Source organism: Aquarana catesbeiana, linkage group LG09, assembly GCF_042186555.1.
Source record: "Aquarana catesbeiana isolate 2022-GZ linkage group LG09, ASM4218655v1, whole genome shotgun sequence".
NCBI classification, from domain to species: Eukaryota; Metazoa; Chordata; class Amphibia; order Anura; family Ranidae; genus Aquarana; species Aquarana catesbeiana.
The window spans coordinates 75,595,857-75,620,004 of record NC_133332.1 but is presented as its reverse complement, the minus strand read 5'-3'; the positions used below and the strand labels follow the sequence as shown (position 1 = coordinate 75,620,004).

At 44.9% G+C, this 24,148-nt stretch overlaps 1 protein-coding gene across 1 annotated transcript in view; it reads left to right on the top strand.

The window, feature by feature from the left end:
• The first annotated feature begins 238 nt into the window (after window positions 1–238).
• LOC141108917 (adenosine deaminase domain-containing protein 2-like) overlaps window positions 239–24,148 on the top strand; it is a 65,595-nt gene continuing 41,685 nt past the window's right edge. Inside the window, exons 1-2 of the mRNA XM_073600883.1 lie at window positions 239–341; window positions 1,551–1,699. Coding sequence (XP_073456984.1) covers window positions 239–341; window positions 1,551–1,699 — 252 coding nt within the window. The remainder of the gene's footprint in view (window positions 342–1,550; window positions 1,700–24,148) is intronic.

Genomic DNA, 24,148 nt, shown 5'->3' with positions numbered 1-24,148 from the left:
GGCGACAAACTACAGTACTTAGTTTGGGGGGGCGCATGCTCGGCGCAAAGTTGGACAGACGCTAGAAGCAGGAGCTTAGAGGGAAGCGGAGACTTAAACCTTCTCCCCAGGGCCATTTCACACAGAATTTTCTCTTATTTCACCCTAGCACCCCTGCGGGACCTGACAGTGCATACCAACTTCCAAGAATCGTACAAAGAAGCCCGTCCAGCGGTCCTTAATGACATACTTGCTCTTAATGCGGGAAAAAGCAGCAATGTCTCAAGATGGCATCCAATCATTGCAGGCCCCTGCAGGCCCGCCGGACCCAGCAGCCTCACCATCGGCCTCTTCAGAACAAAGTGAGTACACCCCCCATCTCACCAAGGCTTATCTGGAGGATAGCCTTTCCACCAAACGATAAATTTCAGGCTGAGCTACACAAATCCACCAGCACACTAACCCAGGAGATAGCAGCACCAGGGGGCCAGACTGACATGCTAGAAACAAAGCATGACAAGGTCCATCTAGCCTATGTAGAGCTACACAAAGAGCATGAGGCTCTCTCTGACACTGTTCTCCAACTGCAAATCCACCTTGAGGACTTAGATAACCGTAACAGGGGGAACAACATTAGGGTACGTGGAGTACCTAAAACGGTTGTAGCTCTACCCTCTGCGGTGAAGAAAATATTTCACTCCTTGCTCCCAGGCCACACTGATACTTCCTTTACATGCGATAAAATCCACAGGGCCCTATGACCAAAACCACCTCCAGAAAACATTGTGATGTGTCTGAAGGATTTTCTTGTGAAAGAGGATATCCTCCGTGCATCTCATAACACCCCCCTTATCCAACTAGATGGGGTCGCTGTTCAAATCTATTCGGATATCTCTCCTGCAACCCCAGACAAGAGAAGATGGATAAAAGAGGTCACATCTGTCCTACAATCCACTGGGATCCGCTATAGATGGGGCTTCCCATTGAAACTCTCAGTCCCCCATAACAGCACAACCTACATGGTGACCAATCTCTTCGAAGGCAAGGACTTGCTGGTCAAACTAGGCCTGCTAGACCCTCACATCACTTCAAAGCTGACCTCCACCCCTTGCCCAACCCCAATTTGGGCTTCTCCATCGCCCCAGTGGGACCGCAGGAACGGACAACGATCCAGGAACCAAGTTACTTGATCCCCACTGGTCTGAAGATTTTCTTAGCTACATCTTCAATGCTTATTGAAGTTGGACTGTCACTCATGCACTAAGTTAAATTCTGATGATCCTTGTTTTCTAGCCAAGTCTCTTCTCCCCCATCTGAATTGCCATCTGAATTTCCCCCCTACTCACAGTCGCTCTCCATTGATAATATCACCCCCTCCCGGTTTTCTGAAAGGGAGTCGTTGTCCGTTCCTACTCCCCAATTCACTTCCTGGTGGTTTTTGGAGAGTGGGAGACGGAGTGCTTGTTGAGTATTGGACTGGATAGTCCCAGAAATGTATTACACTGACCAGGTGGGTCTCTTCCCCCTGGCTCCTTAGAGTTTTGTTTTATCATGTTTCTACTGTTGTTAAGTTCTTTGTTTTATTTTTGGTTATATTCTTAATAATGTGACCACCAAGGGAGTGTTCCTTATATGTCCTTATGGACGGTACCTATGCATTGAAGCAATGATTTGCCCTCATGATTCTCCCAAAACACTCATAGAGTTGGACTCCTGCAAAGTAAGATCTGGTTCTTGGTCAGAAGAGTCCCTTATATTGAACACATATCAGCTCTTATCTGCCTTACTATCGGTCACCTATATTGCTCTATATAAGCTAGTGGCCCTACATTTCCAACTTGGGGCTCTGCATAATAGCCTATAATGTAAGGGGTTTTAACTCCCCGCAGAAACGTAAAAAAAAGCCTTTAAAAATTCTACAAAGACCTTGGTGCAGATATTATCCTGATGCAGGAGACACACTTGTCTTCCTCCAATCACCTGCAGTTCTTTGACAAATACTATAAACAACACTATTTCACTACTTTGAGTCCAAGTCTAGTGATGTGATGGTATTTATCAAGAACACAGTGTTACTTGATATTCACCATATGTATAAAGACCCTGATAGTAGATTCCTGATCCTTCAGGGCTCACTTCAAGGTTGAACAATAACAATTGCAAATGTCTATGTACTGAATGATTCTCAAAGCTCCTTTTTCCAGTCTTTTTTTCAGATTCTAGACAGATATAATTCAGCACATGTTGGTTGGAGGAGACTTCAATCTAGTAGCACATTCCAGACTTGATAGAAGCAGTGGTGAGCACAGCTAACGCATTTACTAGAGCATTACGGGGATCACTGGAGTCACACCACTTAATTGACACATGGAGGGCTATGAATGTGGGCATAAGAGAGTTTACCCACACCCCCATGACAGCTACTCCAGACTGGATTACATATTTAGGTCTCCTATCCTACTCGCTAACTCCACATCGGTCACAATCCACACTTGCCCTTGGTCTGATCACCACATCTCCTTTCATATCTCCTACATAGGACTTGCCCATCAGACAGCCACATGGAGCCAATAAACAGCTCCCTTCTTACAAACCCGGAGATATTTTCACAAATAACTGATAGACTACAGGAATATTTTAGATTAAAAGATTTGGAGAAGATCTCCTCCCAGTCTTATGGGCAGCCCACAAAACGGTTCTGAGAGGTCACCTGATAGAATTGGCCATCACTAGGAAAAGGCAAAAACCTACTGAAATTAACACCCTCACTCAAGAACTAATTAAACTTTATCACATCCATTACCAATCTCACTCCCCTGAGGTGTTAAGGCAAATTAACCAGAAACAAATGGCATTAGACACTGTCTTATCTGAATGAACAGAGAAATCCCTCCGCTAGTCCAAGGCTCTGTTTCTTCTTCATAGTAACTCTGCCTCAGCTATGGTTACCCGTAAGCTTCATCAATCCCCCCAGCCAACACATGTGCATACACACATGTGCATGTGCATACATTGAAGAACAGACAGGGACAAGTGGTTTCACACCCTATAGACTAGGTTTTACAAACCTTCCCCTCTTATCAAGCCCCACTGTCCTCTCCGGACTCCGATCTATCTCTTAGACCAGACTCTTGGTTGGACTCACTATCTCTCCAATCCTTATCGGGGACACAGCTACGAAGTTTGAATGCCCCTTGCACAGAACATGAGATCTTATCCCTAATTAAATCCTTAAAATCCTCTAAAGCCCCAAGGCCAGATGGATACACCTCTTTGTACTATAAAAAATGTGCCGAAATTCTCACTCCTAAAATATTAAGTCTCTTTAATTATATTCTTCAAGGCAACAAACTCCCTGATGAGATGCTCTATGCCAACTTGACGCTTATCCCAAAACCATATAAAGTAGCGCACCCCTCAACCCTGCACCTGGTATGTAGCACACCCCTCAACTCTGCACCCGGTATGTAGCGCACCCCTCAACCCTGCACTTAGTACGTAGCGCACCTCTCAACCCTGCACTCGTTATGTAGCGCACCCCTCAACCCTGCACTCGGTGCGTAGCGCACCGCTCAACCCTGCACTCGGTACATTGCGCACCACTCAACCCTGCACTCGGTACGTAGTGCACCCCTCAACCCTGCACTCGGTACGTAGCGCACCGCTCAACCCTGCACTCGGTACATAGCGCACCTCTCAACCCTGCACTCGGTACGTAGCGCACCTCTCAACCCTGCACTCAGTATGTAGTGCACCTCTCAACCCTGCACTCGGTACATTGCGCACCACTCAACCCTGCACTCGGAACGTAGCGCACCCCTCAACCCTGCACTCGGTACGTAGCGCACCGCTCAACCCTGCACTCGGTACGTAGCGCACCTCTCAACCCTGCACTCAGTATGTAGTGCACCTCTCAACCCTGCACTCGGTACGTAGCGCACCTCTCAACCCTGCACTCAGTATGTAGTGCACCTCTCAACCCTGCACTCGGTACGTAGCGCACCTCTCAACCCTGCACTCGGTACGTAGCGCACCTCTCAACCCTGCACTCAGTATGTAGAGCACCGCTCAACCCTGCACTCAGTTTGTAGTGCACCTCTCAACCCTGCACTCAGTGCATAGCCCACCCCTCAACCCTGCACATGGTACGTAACGTACCCCTCAACACTACACTCGGTACACTGCGCACCCCTCAACTCTGCAGTTTGTACACAGCGCACCCCTCAACCTTAAGCCCCTCCCACTGCTAAGAGTTTGGCTACACCCACATTTTGCTACACGCGCCGCAGGTCACTTTCTGCCTCAAGTGTCCCTCATTCTGAAGTTCCAAAGTGGGAGGTATGCAGTATACAGAGTGGAGCTGTGTGACATATATAAGGCCAACCACAAATCCTTCCAATGGGGGGGGGGGGTGAGAGGATCCTCATGGGCGCGTCCATCTATCACCACACCTTCTCCAATATTAGGAGGAAGACAACTATAACACAGACTATTAAGCAGACACAATATACAGGAAACAAACAAGATATACAGGAAGACTTCACACACAACCCATACCACCCTCCTCTACATATCATATTAGGCGTAAATAAGAACACGCGGTTGAGCTCCACAACCAACCAATGGGATACACGCTTAGTAGACGGCCGCAAACCTGATAGGCGGAGAGGAGAGTCCTTCTGTCTCTTGATTGGTTAAAAGTAATTCTGTTGCCGATAGGGTAGAGGATAGAGCTGTGCGCGGTTATTGGCTGCGCCGGCTGCCTATGAATAGCAGCAGGTCAGGTGACTTGTGTGAGGCGCGGAGCGGTGAGCGGAGGTGCGGGTGAGCGGGGTGTGTATGGAGGAGCACGTGTATGGGGCGGGCGGTACATGGAATGTGTAGAGGTGGTGTGGAAGGTGCTGGAGGATGTCAGTGAGGGTGGAGACTGACAGTGTCACATAAAGCCCACCTGTACAATCTATGGTATATTATACCTGTCCCAGCAGCCTGTGGAAGGTAAAGCCTCCACCTCCCTAAAACTTGCATCCCCCCATTTGTCATTGTGGTACTTCCCACCGACTCATATATCCTGCAGTAACAGGGGGAACCACAGTGACCAGACAGGGGGGAGCAAGCATTGGACTTATCCAGCTATCGAATGTTCGCAGCAGCCGAAAAGCGGAAAGGTGGCGGCTTTTCTTTGCATGGAGAAGTACAAGCGTTTTTACCATCTTCTGGCAGATGAGCATGTTGGAAAACCAGGGGCTGATCAGTGTTATGAGCCAATGGCTGAGAGCGCTGACCGGAGTGTTCTGGCAGGCGGGTGGGGGATCCGCCCCCCATGTCAGAACATAACAGCTCAGCTGGGGAGATCGCTGTACATAGTTGGATCGTTAGTACAGCGGTTCTGATCGAAGCTGAAAACTATTAATGTGTACCAGGCTTTAGCAGAAAAAAATCTTCCAGTCTGCATGAGGTCTAAATCCTAGTACACACGGGCCGAATGTCTGGTGGCATTGGCCGGTTCAATAGAAACCAGCTGACTTTCGACCCATGTGTACAGCAGCCGGTCTGACAGAAGCTGGACGTTCAGCCGAGTTCTGTCAAAGGGACATGGCCAAAAAAGATGTCTGCCGATCAGCTCCCGATCAGCGCTCTCAGCCAATGGCAGAGAGCACTGACCGGCTGGTTCTGCCAGGGGGGGCCGCCCCCGTCAGAACACAATAACACAGCAGAGGAGATCGCTGTACCAACATCGGATTATTAGTACAGTGGCTCCTCTTGAGTTGTCAGGTTTTTTTTTTTCTTCATTCAGCCTTGCTGGTTTAAATGAAAAAAACTAGTAGTATGTACTAGGCTTAACACTCCCCTCCCTCCAGACTGACAATGCTGATGTCCAAAGGTGCCCTTAGGCCCCTTTCACACTGGGGCGGTTTGCAGACACTATTGCGCTAAAAATAGTGCCTGCAAACCGACCCGAAACAGCCGCTGCTGTGTCTCCAGTGTGAAAGCACCGAGGGCTTTCATACTGGAGCGGTGCGCTAGCAGGACGGAAAAAAAAGTCCTGCTAGCAGCATCTTTGGAGCGGTGTATACACTGCTCCTGCCCATTGAAATCAATGGGACAGCGCGGCTATACCCCCGGCAAAGCGCCTCTGTAGAGGCGCTTTGCGGTGGTTTTTAACCCTTTCTCGGTCGCTAGCGGGGGGGTAAACCCCCCCCCGCTAGTGGCCGAATACCGACGGTAAAGCGCCGCTAACAATAGCGGCGCTTTGCCGCCCCCGCCCCAGTGTGAAAGGGGCCTTAGGCCCCTTTCACACTGGGGCAGGGGCAGCATCGGCAGTAAAACGGCTATTTTTACCGTAGTTTTAACGGTGGTATTCAGCCGCTAGCGGGGTTTAAAACCTACAGCGGCGATATGCCGGTGGTATAGCCGCGCTGCCCCATTGATTTCAATGGGCAGGAGCAGTGTATACACCGCTCCAAAGATGCTGTTTGCAGGAGTGTTTTTTTTCTCCTGCCAGTGCACCGCTCCGGTGTGAAAGCCCTTGGGGTTTTCACACTGCAGACACAGCAGCGGCTGTTTTGGGTCGGTTTGCAGGCGCTATTTTTAGCGTAATACCTCCCCAGTGTGAAAGGGGCCTTATGCTTGTTGGGGCACCCTAATACAGGAGGTGTTTTGTTCGGGTCTCAGATCTAGTAATCCAGAAGCGATGTCATGACATCACTTTCCGGATTACTGGCATCTTAACCACTTTCCTACCAGGCACTAATATCCCCTTCCTGCCCAGGCCATTTTTCAGCTTTCAGCACTGTCACTCTTTGAATGACAATTGCGCGGTCATGCTACACTGTACCCAAACACATTTTTTTATCATTTTCTTCACACAAATAGAGCTTTTCTTTTGGTGGTATTTAATCACTGCTGCGTTTTATATTTTTTACAAAAAAAAGACCAAAAATTGTGAAAAAAAAATGTTTTTTACTTTTTTCTGTCAGTAAATTTTGTAATTAAGTAATTTTTCGCCTTCACTGATGTGCGCTGATGAGGCGGCATTGATGGGCACTGATAGGCTGAACTGGTGGACATTGATGAGGTGGCACTAATGGGCACCAATAGGCAGCACTGGTGGGCACAGTGATAAAAAACAAAAAAAAGTGTAAAATAACAGTGTAAAAAAGAAAAAATGTAAATGTACAAAATATCAATTATCGGCAGGAGAGGTGGCTGAATTATCGGTATTGTATCATCACCGAATAAACGATATTGGTCCACAGTTAAAATGAATGCAGCCAGACTCAGTGGAGGGAGATTTCTGTAGCATATTTGGCAAGTACAGAATCACAGTATATATAAAATACAATGCAAAGTGGTTGGAGGGAAGCTTCAGAATTGCAAAGATGTTTTTATTACAAATTGTGTGAGCAGACTGCAGTTCTGCTTTAAGGAGAAGTGGTTAAAAGTGCTGCAATTCCTGGAGTTTTGCTTTCGAAATGCTGCAGAAAGTTTCCCCCGTGTAATGAAGCAGTGCTACTCTTTGCAGCATTCCCTTGTAATGCCCCGTACACACGGTCGGATTTTCCCATGAAAAATGTGTGATAGGACCTTGTTGTCCGAAATTCCGACTGTGTGTAGACTCCATCACACATTTTCTATCGGAATTTCCGACACACAAAGTTTGAGAGCTTGCTATAAAATTTTCCGACAACAAAATCCGATCGGTTAAATTCCGAACGTGTGTGCACAAATCCGACGCACAAAGTGCCACGCATGCTCAGAATAAATTAAGAGATGAAAGCTATTGGCTACTGCCCCGTTTATAGTCCCGACGTACGTGTTTTATGTCACCGCGTTCAGAACGATTGGATTTTCCCATAACTTTGTGTGACCGTGTGTATGCAAGACAAGTTTGAGCCAACATCCGTCGGAAAAAATCCATGGATTTTGTTGTCGGAATGTCCGATCAATGTCCGACCGTGTGTATGGGGCATAAGTCTGGGGAAAGGGGTCCTTGATATCCAGGGCTCACGGGAAGGGGCTGGATGAGTGGAGCACGGTCTGTAGGACGCCATCCCAGAGATGGGGTAATGCAGCTGGAGAATTTTTATTACATCTATGCTGGCCAAAGAAGTTTTAAAATCAATGTCCAAACTGAAGCTGTGTTTTTGGGTGTCCCTGTCATTAAAACTAAACTTTCATTTAATTCTGTATGTAACCATGTATACTTTGCATGTAGTGTTCTGTACTGTGTCAACTGGTATACTGTATTTTTCCCTTGTATGACAATAAAGCACCTTTATAAAAGAAAAAAACTGCGCTTGGAATAAATAAAAGGAAGCTGCGGTTACAAGTGAGGCACACCAATACAAAATAATAAAACAAAAAACCGCGCTATAAAGTGTTATAAGCAAAAATGAAAAAATATGAAAAATTATAGTCCCATATAAAAATTGTATAATCCTATAAGATAAAGTCCAAAACAAGAAGTGAAACAGTCATAAGTGAATAGCGTGAAATTCATCCATAATTAATGCGTGGTGAGATGACCTTTAACTGGAACACATCTATATGGTAATATGCTTACCAGAAGTAAGCCAAAGAGGGGCGAGTGGCTTAAACCCAGCCTAGGCCTTTTGAAGAACGATCCAGGTGAGACAGGATAAGATGCATTCGTCCCATATATTCAATCCACAGAGATTTATCCAAAAATATATGGCAAAAACATAGCGTAATACTGATAACATAAAACACTCCAAAACAGAAAATAAGTACAACACTCAACTCAGAACCAAAATCATGAAAAATCATAAAACATCCAGTGTCCGTGACAACAACTAGGATTACAAAGTGAGTGTCATGCAATCATGCAAAATAGTTTTTCTTGGTGAGTATATGGAAAAAATAGAATGTGAATAATACCCAGAATCTGCTTACCAGATATAAGTGGAAAGTGAGCATATAAAAAGTCACCCAGGTAAAAGGCACGAAAAGGGGTCCCTCTAGGTGCAGCAAGCCACAAGTACAAACTGCTTACCAGATGGCAAACCGATGTGAGTAGACCTTATCACCATATGTAGAAACACAGGGTACAAAACTGCAGCGAACCTTAGGGAAATCCTGCTTACCAGATATCCAAACAAGGTGGGCAGATGTAATAGAGCACCAAACGAACTCCTGACAGGAACGACGTAGATACGTCCTGACGGACTGGACCCGAGCTCAGCGGTGCATATAATGTAAAAAAGCGACCAATAGTGTGATACTGTATAAGCCTTAATTTATTAAGATGGAATAACACTTACACTTAAAAGAAATATTAAAACGATGCCGGCTGGCACTCAGGCAAAATCCCGTCCTCAACAAAGCATCGTGGCGACGTCAGCACGTCCCTCTCAGACGCGTTTCGTCGTACGTTGACTTTTCCCCATTGAAAACGTCAACGTATGACGAAACGCGTCTGGGAGGGACGTGCTGACGTCGCCACGTTGCTTTGTTGAGGACGGGATTTTGCCTGAGTGCCGGCCGGCATCGTTTTAATCTTTATTTTAAGTGTAAGTGTTATTCCATCTTAATAAATTAAGGTTTATACAGTATCACACTATTGGTCGCTTTTTTACATTATATGCACCGCTGAGCTCGGGTCCAGTCCGTCAGGACATATCTACGTCGTTCCTGTCAGGAGTTCGTTTGGTGCTCTATTACATCTGCCCACCTTGTTTGGATATCTGGTAAGCAGGATTTCCCTAAGGTTCGCTGCAGTTTTGTACCCTGTGTTTCTACATATGGTGATAAGGTCTACTCACATCGGTTTGCCATCTGGTAAGCAGTTTGTACTTGTGGCTTGCTGCACCTAGAGGGACCCCTTTTCGTGCCTTTTACCTGGGTGACTTTTTATATGCTCACTTTCCACTTATATCTGGTAAGCAGATTCTGGGTATTATTCACATTCTATTTTTTCCATATACTCACCAAGAAAAACTATTTTGCATGATTGCATGACACTCACTTTGTAATCCTAGTTGTTGTCACGGACACTGGATGTTTTATGATTTTTCATGATTTTGGTTCTGAGTTGAGTGTTGTACTTATTTTCTGTTTTGGAGTGTTTTATGTTATCAGTATTACGCTATGTTTTTGCCATATATTTTTGGATAAATCTCTGTGGATTGAATATATGGGACGAGTGCATCTTATCCTATCTCACCTGGATCGTTCTTCAAAAGGCCTAGGCTGGGTTTAACCACTTGCCAACCGCCCACAGCCGAATGACGGCTGCAGGGCGGATGGATAACTCTGGGAGGACGTCATATGACGTGATCCCGGAGAACTGCTCCCGCGCGCCCCCCCGGGCGCGCACACAGGAACATCCGTGTTCGCCGGGTCCCCACGGATCGCGTTAAAGGGCCAATGACAGCGGCCCTTTACCATGTGATCGCTCCGTCCAATGACGGAGCGATCACAAATATAAACAAAAAGGCAAAGCAGGGTCATCAGGAGGTTACAGCTCTCCTCTCCTCACACCGATGCAGCGTGAGAGGAGAGCTTTTACAGTGACAAACAGTGAGTTTTCTACCTTTATCAGTGCCATCTGTGCCCAACAGTGTCATCTGTGCCACCTCTGTGCCACCTCTGTGCCACACAAGTGATTTTACAGTGCACACCATTGCCACACCTGTACCACACCAGTGCCACCTGTGCCCATCAGTGCCACCTGTGCCCATCAGTGCCACCTGTGCCCATCAGTGCCACTTGTGCTCATCAGCGCCACTGCAGTGCCACATCAGTGCCGCCTGAGCCCACCAGTGCCGCCTGAGCCCACCAGTGCAGCCTGAGCCCACCAGTGCCACCTCTGTGCCACACCAGTGCAACCAGAGCCACACCAGTGCCACCTGTGCCCATCAGTGCCAACTGTGCCCATCAGTGCCAACTGTGCTCATCTGCGCCACTGCAGTGCCACCTGTGCCCGCCTGTGCCCACCAGTGCCGCCTGTGCCCACCAGTGCCACCTCTGTGCCACCAGAGCCACACCAGTGCAACCAGAGCCACACCAGTCCCACTACAGTGCAACCAGAGCCACACCAGTCCCACATCAGTGCCGCCTGTGCCCACCAGTGCCACCTCTGTGCCACCAGAGCCACACCAGTGCAACCAGAGCCACACCAGTCCCACTACAGTGCAACCAGAGCCACACCAGTCCCACTACAGTGCCACATCAGTGCCACCTGTGCCCATCAGTGCTCATCTGCGCCACATCAACCTCACCAGCCACCAGTATGGCAAAAAAATTATTTACGGCCGAGGAGGCCTACCAGCGTCTCAGCATGACCGATGAGAGCAGCGGGGAGCTCTCTGAGTCTCTGTCCGATTCGGATTCAGCCTATGAACCCGTGACAAGCAGCGAGTCTGATACAGATTTGGAAGAGGAACGTGTGCCCGTGAAAAGAAGGCGTTCTGACGTGGAGCAGCAGCCTACTACCACCTCAAGCGCAGTGCCGTCCACCTCAAGAGCTGTGCCGTCCACCTCAAGAGCTGTGCCGTCCATCTCCAGCGCAGTGCCGTCCATCTCCAGCGCAGTGCCGTCCACCTCAAGCGCAGTGCCGTCCACCTCAAGCGCAGTGCCACCGCAACAAAGGCCAGGTACCAGAAGGGTGTCCTCTCAGCCACAAATGGATAGAGGCCATGCCACCCTTCCCTATGCCCTTCAAAACCCCCTGTGGCTTCCCCCTCATTCTGGAGCAGCAAATATCCCCCCTTTTACCGCCCAGCCAGGTGTCCAGGTGAACACCGATGATTTTGTGATGCTTGATTTTTTTTTATTTGATTTTCACCAACGACTTACTATCGTCCATTGTGGCCCAGTGCAACCTCTATGCACAGCAGTACATAGAAAGCAACCCTGGCTCTAGTTATGCCTGTCCCTTTGAGTGGAGAGAGCTTACCATAGCGGAATTTAAAATTTTCTTAGGCCTAACTTTTACAATGGGACTCACAAAAAAAAAACGAAATGTACTCATATTGGTCAACTAACCCCGTCCACCACATGCCACTCTTCTCTTCGATAATGCCAAGATCAAGATACCTTATGATTTTGCGCTTCCTCCACTACAACGACAACACCCAGTGCCCTCCCTGAAATGACCCATCATTTGACAAATTATTCAAACTTCGGCCACTCCTAAATTATTTTGCTGAAAAATTTCCCCAATTCTATACCCCCGAACAGAATATTTCCGTGGATGAGTCCCTTGTGAAATTCTCCGGCAGGCTCGGCATCAAACAATTTATCCCCAGCAAAAGGGCCCGATATGGGGTAAAAATGTACAAACTTTGCGACCGAGCCACGGGGTACATTTACTCCTTCCGGGTGTACGAAGGGAAGGACACCCAACTGAATCCCCCTGAATGTCCAGAATATATTGGAGCCAGCAGCAAAGTTGTCTGGGAGCTTGTTTATCCACTGCTTGGAAAGGGGTACCACCTTTATGTGGATAACTTTTATACAAGTTTGCCCCTGTTCCGTAATCTTCACCGGAGAGACACCCCAGCATGTGGTACCGTAAGAACGAATAGAAAAGGCTTCCCGCAAAAACTGGTCAATGAAAGGCTACGCCGAGGGGAGACGGCGTCTTTGCGGAACCAGGAGCTATTAGCTGTCAAGTGGAGGGACAGACGAAATGTCCACATGCTGACGACAATCCATAATGACACCTACGTGGAAGTCCCAAGAAGAAACGGCCCAGTACAGAAACCTGCTTGTATTTATGATTACAATTTATTGATGGGGGGAGTGGACTTCAACGATCAGATGATTGAACCCTACCTTCCCACAAGAAAATCCCGTCACTGGTATAAAAAAGTGTCCATTTATTTTTTCAGTTTGGCCATGTATAACACTTATGTTATTTACCAAAAATCGACAGAGAACCCCGTATCCTATCTGCACTACCAGGAACAAGTAATCTCCGCCCTTTTGTACCCTGAAAGCCCACCAGAAATTATTCGCTCTGATTATGTGAGCAGGCTCCATGAACGCCACTTTCCTGACAAAATCCCCCCCAGTGAAACAGGCCAGAGACGTCAGAAGAGATGCCGGGTGTGCTCCAGAGGAGGAATTAGAAGAGACACCTCATTTTATTGTCCCGATTGTCCTTCCCAACCAGTCCTCTGTATAAGTGAATGTTTCCGCCGTTACCATACTTCTCTACATTATTAGGGAAGTATGGTAAACGTAATTCTCATTTCCTGTAATTTTCCTCCACACCCCTTATGCCACTGCACTGAACCTGACTTACCTCTGCCTTCTCCGGAATCGACCCTGGCCTGTTATACGACCAAGCTTCTGCCTAACGATAAACTTACCTCTGCCTTCTCCGGAACTGACCCTGGCCTGTTATACGACCAAGCTTATGCCTAACGCTAAACTGTACCTACCTCTGCCTGCTCTGGAACTGACCCTGGACTGTTTGACCACGTTTTTTTGCCTGCCTCTTGGACTGATCATTTACCCTGCTATGCTAGTGGGAACACAGGGGTCTCACATATGTGAGGGGCTCCAGAAATGTTTTTCTGGATGAAGAAAACTAATTTTTTAGTTTTCTCATTCCCAGATTTAGGGTCTGGAGACTCGGAGGCTTCAAAGAGATTTGGGTGGGAGAAACCTCTACCCCTGTCCCCATTCTTTCCTGGCCTGCTACTTGGACCATGTTCCTGCTTACTACCAGGACCAATATTTTGGCACTGCTGGCAATGTCTCTACTTGCACTGACCCTGGACTGTACAAGTACATTATCCCTGCCTGTACTATGGACAATATTCCTGCCTGCTGCCTGGACAATTCCATTCACTGTCGCTGACCACGTCCCTGCCTGCTGCCTGGATCAGGGCTCTCCTCCTGTGGACAACTGCACTACTAAAACCACAGGTAATCTTTTGTTTACCCTTTGCTCAGCAGAATGTATTTTAGGGTGTAATTCTTGGTATGTTCATGCTATGTGTTAGAAATATGAAGAGCCTTCAAAAATGTGACAGATTGTAAGGAAATTAGATGTGTAATTTATGCACCTAGAACGCCTGAATGTGCTACTTCAATGTTGGGCCTCTGTATGTGACCAGGCTGTGTAAAAGTCTCACACATGTGGTATCGCCATACTCAGGAGGAGTAGCAGAATATATTTTGGGGTGTCATTTTTGCTATGTACATGCTATGTGTTGGAAATATCTTAGAAATGGACAACTTTGTGTAAAAAAAATGCGTTTTCATTTTTTTTCCACATTTTCCAAAAACTTCTGGAAAAAAATGAACCGTTCAAAAGACTCATTATGCCTCATAGATTATACGTTGGAGTGTTTGCTTTCCAAAATGGGGTCACTTTGTGGGCGTTTCCATTGTCCTGGTGCTCCAGGGCCTTCAAAAGTGTAATAGGTGGTTGAGAGATTAGATGTGTAATTTATGCTCCTAGAACGCCTGAATGTGCTACTTCAATGTTGCGCCTCTGTATGTAGCCAGGCTGTGTAAAAGTCTCACACATGTGGTATCACTATACTCAGGAGGAGTAGCAGAATATATTTTGGGGTGTCATTTTTGCTATGTACATGCTATGTGTTGGAAATATCTTAGAAATGGACAACTTTGTGTAAAAAAAATGCGTTTTCATTTTTTTTCCACATTTTCCAAAAACTTCTGGAAAAAAATGAACCATTCAAAAGACTCATTATGCCTCATAGATTATACATTGGGGTGTTTGCTTTCCAAAATGGGGTCACTTTGTGGGTGTTTCCATTGTACTGGTGCTCCAGGGCCTTCAAAAGTGTAATAGGTGGTTGAGAGATTAGATGTGTAATTTATGCTCCTAGAACGCCTGAATGTGCTACTTCAATGTTGCGCCTCTGTATGTAGCCAGGCTGTGTAAAAGTCTCACACATGTGGTATCGCCATACTCAGGAGGAGTAGCAGAATATATTTTGGGGTGTCATTTGTGTAATGTACATGCCACGTGCGAGAAATAACCTGTTATAATGACAAATTGGTGTGAAAAAAAATAAAAATAAAAAAAATCTTAATTTTGCAAAGAATTGTGGGAAAAAATAACAACTTCAAAAAACTCACCATGCCTCTTACTAAATACCTTAGAATGTCTACTTTCCAAAAAGGGGTCATTTGGGGGGTATTTGTACTTGCCTGGTTTGTTAGGGTCTCAAGAAATGAGATAGGCCTCATTACATCAGGTGTGATCAGATGTGATCAATTTTCAGTGATTGGCACCATAGCTTGTAGACTCTATAACTTTCACACAGACTAAATAATATCCACTAATTTAGGTTATTTTTACCAAAGATATGTAGCAGTATAAATTTTGGCCCAAATTTATGAAGAAAAATTACTTATTTGCAAAATGTTATAATAAAAATGAAGAAAAATTCATTTTTTTACAAAATTTTCGGTATTTTTTCATTTATAGCACAAAAAATAAAAAACCCAGAGGTGATCAAATACCACCAAAAGAAAGCTCTATTGTGAAAAAAAGGACGAAAATTTCATATGGGTACAGTGTTGCATGACTGAGTAATTGTCATTCAAAATGTGAGAGCACCGAAAGCTGAAAATTGGTCTGGTTAGGAAGGGGGTTTAAGTGCCCAGTGGTCAAGTGGTTAAGCCACTCGCCCCTCTTTGGCTTACTTCTGGTAAGCATATTACCATATAGATGTGTTCCAGTTAAAGGTCATCTCACCACGCATTAATTATGGATGAATTTCACGTTATTCACTTATGACTGTTTCACTTCTTGTTTTGGACTTTATCTTATAGGATTATACAATTTTTATATGGGACTATAATTTTTCATATTTTTTCATTTTTGCTTATAACACTTTATAGCGCGGTTTTTTGTTTTAATAAAGCACCTTTGTTTGTAAAATAAAAGAAAAAAAAAAAACTTTCATTCAGTAGTGCCTGAGTGTAGCAGAAAGAATACCTAAAGTTGACCTTCACTCACACTTTGGGGTGGGCAGTAAGTACCCTTTACTAGCAGGTCCTTGCTCCCATTTCTCATTCCTTTCCTAGGCGAGGATGATACAGACTTAACTATTTTCTTTTTGTTGGGTAGTACATCTCCCAGTACCTTCTGTTGCTCTCGGCCTCCTCCAAATTTCCTAATTCCTTTTTGCGCTGCATTGATCCGACTTCCTGTTACTGGGTGGCCACGTTCATTCTCCATGTTTGTGGGAATGTGGCCACCCTCTCTTGCTTGCTCCTGAGATGGACTATGGGGAAAACACAGTAATAAATCATTTCCTGAAAAATAGATTACAGGGCCATTAAGTAAGGGCTGTGTATGGATTATTTTCAGAGAATAGGGATATTCCTTATGCTGCGTACACACGAGCGGAATGTCTGATAGAAAAAGTCAGACGGAAACTTTTCATCATATATTCCGATCGTGTATATGCCTCATCGGACTTATTTTTTCGAAAATTCTGACGGACCTAGAAATGGAACATGTTCTAAATATTTCTGACGGAACCAATTCCTATCGGGAAAACCGCTCGTCTGTATGCTGTTCCGACGGACCAAAATGACACATGCTCTAAAGCAAGTACGAGATGGAAGCTACTGGCTATTGAACTTCTGTTTTCTAGTCCCGTCGTACGTGGTGTACGTCACCGCGTTCTGGACGGTCGGAATTTGGTATGATCGTGTGTATGCAAGACAGCTTGAGCGGAATTCCGTCGGAAAAACCTTCAGAGTTTATTCCGACAGCAAAACCGGTCGTGTGTACAGGGCATTAGGCTTAATGTACACAGGACGTTTTTACAACCTCTCCTGAACGATTTAACTTGACAGATAGTAACCCACGTTTAAAACGTGCGTTGCCGCGTTTACATGCCGCGTTTACATGCCGCGTTTAGTTGTGTTTAGAAGCGTTTTTTTTTTCAAAATACCCAAAAATGATAAACGCTTGTAAACAAAAAGCGGCTAAATGCGAGTTACCACGTTTGGCGTCGGAAACTTCGGCATCTGAACTAATTTTTTTGGCTTCAAAGAAAAGCCTATAACCGCTTGCCAACCAGCGCATGCCGATTTACGTCGTCAGAATGGCACTGGTGGGTAAAATGGCGTGCAGGTACGTCCCCTTTAAGAAGCGGCATGGCGGATACACACGCCCGCCGCGTTCTCCTTGACCGCGGGTCCTGCGGACTCGTGCCCGCGATCGTGTCACGGAGAGGTAGAACGGGGAAATGCTTTTGTAAACAAAATCCCCGTTCTGCCTTGTGTCGTGACAGAGATCACTGCTCGCTGTCATGTGTGTTGAAGCCCATCCCCTCCATTGTTAGAATCACTCCCTAGGACACACTTAACCCCTTCATCGCCCCCTAGTGGTTAACCCCTTCACTGCCAGTGTCATTTACACAGTAATCAATGCATTTTTATAGTACTGATCGCTGAATAAATGACCATTGTCCCAAAATAGTGTCAAAAGTGTCCGATCTGTCCACCATAATGTCGCAGTCCGGATAAAAACCACAGATTGTCACCATTACTAATACAAAAAAAAAAAAATAATAAGAATGCCATAAAACTATCCCCTATTTTGTAGATGCTATAAATTTTGTGCAAACCAATCAATATACGCTTATTGAACAGTGTATGGGTGTCCCTCGCGCTACTCTGAGTAATAGGTAGATGAGTAAAAGTAATAATAAATTAAACAAGTGAAAAGAATCTGCAGCAAAACCTAATGGTGTTCACAGCACCTGACAATAAATAAGATGAATAAAGTGATCTCGCGCAGACTAGCAAATATACAAAGTCCAAAAAATGTGCAGTCAAGGAGGAGTGAAAATTTCATATATAAGTTGAAGGAACTGCGCAAAAATTAATTACAACAAGGGACATGAAAATGTAAACAAATGAAAACAAATATCCACTAAATGGGCAAAAAAGTGGATAAAATCAATAATGTGCAAAAAGTCGCATGTGCAATATATGATAACAATAATAGCAAATAAATGGCCACTAAATAAGCAAAATTTTTTTGTTTGTTTAGCAAAAAATAAAAAACCCAGTGGTGACTAAATACCACCAAAAGAAGGGCCTATTTGTGTAAAAAAAAAAATGATAAAAATGTCATATGGGTACAGTGTGGAATGACCGCGCAATTGTCATTCAAAGTGTGACAGCGCTGAAAGCTGAAAATTGGTCTGGGCAGGAGGGGGTGAAAGTGCCCGGTAGGCAAGTGGTTAACCCCTTCCCGCCGACCGAACGCATATATGCGTCCTCGGCTTTCCGGGGTTATACCGGGATGATGCCCGCAGCTGCAGGCATCATCCCGGTACCGTTGTTTTCAGCGGGCGATCGGCTACCCGTATATAACAACCGATGCGGCTAAAAGCCGCTCGGCTGTTATACCGGAGGAGCGGGAGGGGACATCCCCCCCCTCCCGCCGCCTCCTGCCGCTGTTACCGGGCCTCCCGTGCGATCGGGAGGCCCGGTGTCCGTTCCGCTGCCTTCGGCGGCTGGGGGCGGACTGGAACGAAGCTGCGAGCGGCTTCGTTCCAGCCTTCTTCTTGTAAATGCGGAAGCGACGTCATGACGTCACTTCCCGTTTACTCGGCTGCCAATGGCGCCGAATTTAAAAAAGTACACAGTATTCAGAATCGCCGTTTTCGGCGATCTGAATACTTTGAAGTGTAAAGGAGGGATGGGGGGTCTTTTAGACCCCCCATCCCTCCATAAAGAGTACCTGTCACCACATATTACTGTCACAAGGGATGTTTACATTGCTTGTGACAGCAATAAAAGTAAAAAAAAAAAAAAAAAATTTAAACACAATTTATAAAGTACAAAAATAAATAAATTAAATAAAAAAAAAAAAAAAAATTTTTTAAAGTGCCCCTGTCCCCGCGAGCTCGCGCAGCGAAGAAAACGCATACGGAAGTCGCGCCCGCATATGTAAACGGTGTTCAAACCACACATGTGAGGTATCGCCGCGATCGTCAGAGCGAGAGCAATAATTCTAGCCCTAGACCTCCTCTGTAGCTCAAACCTGGTAACCGTAAAATTTTTTTAAAGCGTCGCCTATGGAAATTCAAAGGTACCGTAGTTCGTCGCCATTCCACGAGTGCGTGCAATTATAAAGCATGACATGTTTGGTATCTATTTACTCGGCGTAACATCATCTTTCACATTATACAAAAAAATTGGGGTAACTTTACTGTTTGGATTTTTTAAAATTCATGAAAGTGTCACTTTTCCAAAAATTTGCGTTTAAAACACCGCTGCACAAATACCGTGTGATAAAAAATATTGCAACAATCGTTATTTTATTCTCTAGATTCTTTGCTAAAAAAATATATATAATGTTTGGGGGTTCTAAGTAATTTTCTAGCAAAAAATATGGATTTTAACTTGTAAACACCAAATTTCAAAAATAGGCTTAGTCATGAAAGGGTTAAATACCATCAAAAAAAAGCTTTATCTTTCTCAAAAATAAAAATTCCATATGGGTACAGTGTTATATGACTGAGTAATTGTGAATCAAAATGTGACCGGGCTGAAAGCTGCTACTTGGCCTGGGTAAGAAGGGGGTGAAATTGTCTGGTATTGAAATGGTTAAGCTACCCGGCAACATATTACAGGTTTGGACAGGTAACCTTTGTTTACACATAAAAATTTACAATAATCTTTGTGCTTGGAGCTCTGCTGTAAATATACCATTGAAAGTGTTTTTGTTATACCGTGTTTCCCGAAAATAAGCCCTACCGTGAAAATAAGACCTAGCATTATTTTTCAGGAGGGCTGCAATATAATGCCTACCCCGAAAATAAGCCTTAGTTTAAAATGCTTGTAAAATCCTATAATCCACTCTATTACAGTAGTATATAATATACAATGTGTGTGTTTCTGTAATATAAATGCGGGGAAGAGAGCTCCGGCAGGTCACAGAGGAGCAGAGCGGCAATATAACAAAGGTATTTGGCACAATTATATTACAGAAACACACACATTGTACATTATATATTACTGTAATAGAGTGGATTATACGGTTTTACAAGCATTTTAATTCAGTTCACACTGGGGATTCCTGTTAGGTAGGGAGAGAGAGGGGGAGCCAAGACAGCACATTGCATGGTAAGACCTACCCCGAAAATAAGCCCTACTGTGTCTTTTGTTGCCCAATTTAATATAAGACCCGGCTTATTTTCGGGGAAACATGGTATCTGTTTGATAAGTACCAGAAAAAAAAAACTGTTGATCTTTTTCAAGTATGATGAGTAAACACTGTCACTCTGGTACACACTATAAAGCCGGCCAAAAGACAGGGTGTTTATTCTTTCCTGCAACCACAGGTTACAGGAAAGAAAATTGCTCAATTCCCCCATCACTGTGTTGATGGGGGGAATCCCTACCGTAAAACCATTGCGTTTTCCTGGCAGCAATAATCGCATGTAATATCCAACAGGCTGTTTTGTACCCAAGTTGATCTCCTATTCAGCCTGCCCATACATGGTTTGTATCTCGGCCGGTTCTTATGGAACTGGCCAAGATTTGAACCGTCTGTAGCCGGCTTCAGTTTTATTTTTTTATTCAACCTAGCAGGCTGAATGAAAGGAAAAACGGACAGATCGCGGAACTAAAACAGACAATGTTGATACGGCGATCTCCCACACTGCACTATTGTGTTCTGATAGGGGGACCACTTAGCCCCCATCAGAACACCCTGGTCAGCGCTTGCAGCCATAGATGCTAATCGGATGCTAGCTTTTAACCATGCTTGTTTTACAGAAGTCGATTGTGAGATTGGCTTTTGTCAGGCAGCTACGGGCCACAAATCAGCCGGTTTCTATTGTAACGGCTAATTTCAGCCAATGTTCGGCCTGTGTGTACGAGGCTTAGGGCAGCCCATTTATTGGTCTTTTTTTTTTTTCTTTTTTTAACTACTTCCCACCCGGCCAATGTACATAAACGGCCGGGTGGGCGCTCTTTCCTTCTGAGTGGATGTTCAGGAACGTCCCTCAGAAGGAGCGGGATCGCGCGCGTGCCCGCGCAGCGGCGCAATCCCAATGCGCTCGTGTCACCCGGACACGGCGCATCTCGGATCGGCAGGAGGGCTCTGTGATTGGCCCTCCTGATCACATGACGGCCGTGTCCAATCACAGCCGTCATGTGATGTAAACACAGCCGGTTGCTAGGCGATCAGCTCTCCTCTCCTCACACGGAAGTTGTCGCTGAGTAGAGGGGATCGCTGCAGCCGGCTGATGATCAGTGAGTATGAGCTGTTTTTTACAGCTTTTTACTCACTGATCACCAACCTAGTGTCAACACACATGTCCCCATACAATGTAAAACACACACATGTCCCCACATAATGTAAAACACACATGTCCCCAAAACACATATCCCCAAAACACATGTCCTCAAATAATAAAAAAAAAGCTGTCCCCCACATATGTCTCACTAAAATCACATGTCCCAATGGTAACCTGCGCACATCTGTACATGATCATTTGCGTACATCTATACATGATCACACAAACCAATTATTATACACTTAACAGGATTTTTTTATTAAAAACATGTAGCAGAATACATTTTGGCTTAAATTTATGACAAAATTCGATTTTATTGGATTTCTTTTAAAACAGAAAGAAGAAAATATTGTTTTTTTTCCAAATTTCCGCTATTTTTGTGCTTATATCGCAAAAAAAAAAAGAAAAAAAATGGAGTCATGAATAAATACCACCAAAAGAAAGCTTTATTTGTGCGAACAAAATGATAAAAATTTCATTTGGGTACAGCGTAACATGACTGAGTAATTGTCATTAAAAGTGCGAGAGCGCTGAAAGCTGAAAATTGGTCTGGGAAGGAAGGGGGCAAAAGTGCCCAGTATTGGGGTGGTTAAATAAAGACTCAATTTCACCATTCGCACACCGGATGAGGATGGGAGAATCACTTCCGTAGAATACACTGATCAGTGCTGCCAGGTGTAGCCTGCAGCTCTGATTGTACAGAAATGTTCCAACAGGCTGGTTGTGCAGAACTCGAATGATCCCTACTGAACCAGCTATATTTCCATCTATGTATGGCTGGCTTTAGTGTGTTACTGGCAGGATCTCCATGGGGGGAAAAAGGCCTAAATAGGGAACATGCAGCCATCTCATCTAAAGACTGGTAAGCTGAAATATATTAAAATGTTGTTTTTTGTTCTAGATACAGTAATCTGCACCACCGCTTCCTTGTAAGGAATCCTCCACTTAAGTGCCTTCTGAATAGGTCATTTCTGGGAGTGTCTCAGTGATTAATCCTGCCCTGTCATGGAAGTTTTTGATGAGGAATTGTTAGGCTCCGACGTTGACAGAGTAAGCACACATTTTTTTAGGATTTATTCATAATTGGACTGGTGAATAAGGGTTAAAATGACACTAAAAGATCCAGCTGATGGCTAGGTTTACACCTCTGTGTGAGGGAATCGCAGTGGTGATACCCGGAACCACCCTCAGTGCTCTGCGGAAACTCACGAGTCGGCCATTAAATCTAAATGGCACCCCCACACGTGTAAAAACGCAGTGTGGAACTGAACCAAAAGACCATGCGATTTCCCTACGGCCGCATTTTTGAAAAAATGCATGCACTTTTTTTTTTTTTTTTGCGCAAACGCGGCGTGCAAAAACACATAGGTGTGAACCTAGGGTAAACAGACATCCCAATCATACACAATGTTGCAAAGGACATTCTTTTATTGTGGGGTTGTGTAAGCTGAATTTAGCCACCCTCCCTATAGCTGCATTCACAACTGAGCGTAGAGTGGGGTTGCCACATCATCCCTTTAATCCAGGACACACATTAATTACACAGGTTCTGTGGCTGATTAAGGTGGTAATTAAACTCACTTGGTGCCTTATCTGCATTTAATGAGCCTCAGAACCTGTGTAATTAATATGTGTCCTGGATTATAGGGATGATGTGGCAACCCTAGTGTAGAGTCTTTGAGTGCCTTTCCGGGGATTTTTTTGTGCATTTTTATGCGCAATTTTGACACTTTTTTTTTTAATGCGCATTTAGCATTGTTTGGTTTATATCGCTCAGATGAAGCGTAGTTCCACTTTAAGGGGTGTACATTAAACAGGAGGGCTGCTCAGCCTTTTAGTTGGACTTTTGATGAACTTGACTTTTGCCTAGATCATATGGAGTCTGGAGTGCTTTCATTTTGCCTGGGGGCTGTGTGTAGAATTGCACATGTCCCGGGACCTCCCATACCGCACATTGGATAACCCATCTCCCTTCAGTCCTACAAATGGACTGGGTGATCAATGTCATTACAAATAACCATCTCGCATGAGAAAGAAAAGTCGCATGACCCAGAGTAGGCCACAACATCAGAGACCAGCGCAAAGCTGAGGTTGGTTTTGTGTATGTGGTTTTGAGAAGGTGGTTGAGGGTTGGCAGTGGGTACTTATATTCACATCTACGCAGTTCCTAATAACAGTGCAGTGAATCATTGCAGGAAATCTGCAACAAGACCTGATTTGATATAAAAGGACAAATCATATTTCGCTCTGCTTTGGTGTAGTGAATTACAAAAATGCAGGCTGCTGGAATTTTAGTGTGTGGCAGCATTTTGCCACGTTGACTTCTGTACATCCTTTGACTGGCATGATGTTTCCCTCATGACAACATATATCCATAAGATCCTGAGGTGTTTGTGTCCAGAACTGCTGATGTATCGCAAAGATCCATCCTGAATTTACAAGAATTTATCTCAACTTCTGTCACAAATGGACCCTCCGTGCAGCCTGCTATGAGAACGCACGCATGCAAGATACAATTGACCCAATACAGGGAAACCGAGAGTCAAGGATCCAGGAAAACATAGAATACTAGACTTATGCCCGTATACACGATCGGACTTTCCGCCAACAAAACCGGTCTTTGCAGCCATCATTTGAATTACCAAAACAAGGTCTTTGGACAATCTAATAAAAAAAAAAAAAGACCAGGGAAGTGCATGGTCTAGTAGTGCAAAAAACTTCTTTATTAAGCAAAGATAAAAAGACACATAATGCACTCGTATCCTACAAGAATGATTCCAAGCTCATCACTCAGCAGTGAGAATTCACCTTCAAAACCCCTGTATAGATGCAAACCACTCGACTGAAGGCTCCTCTCCAGTGTTGATTTTGGCATCAAATTT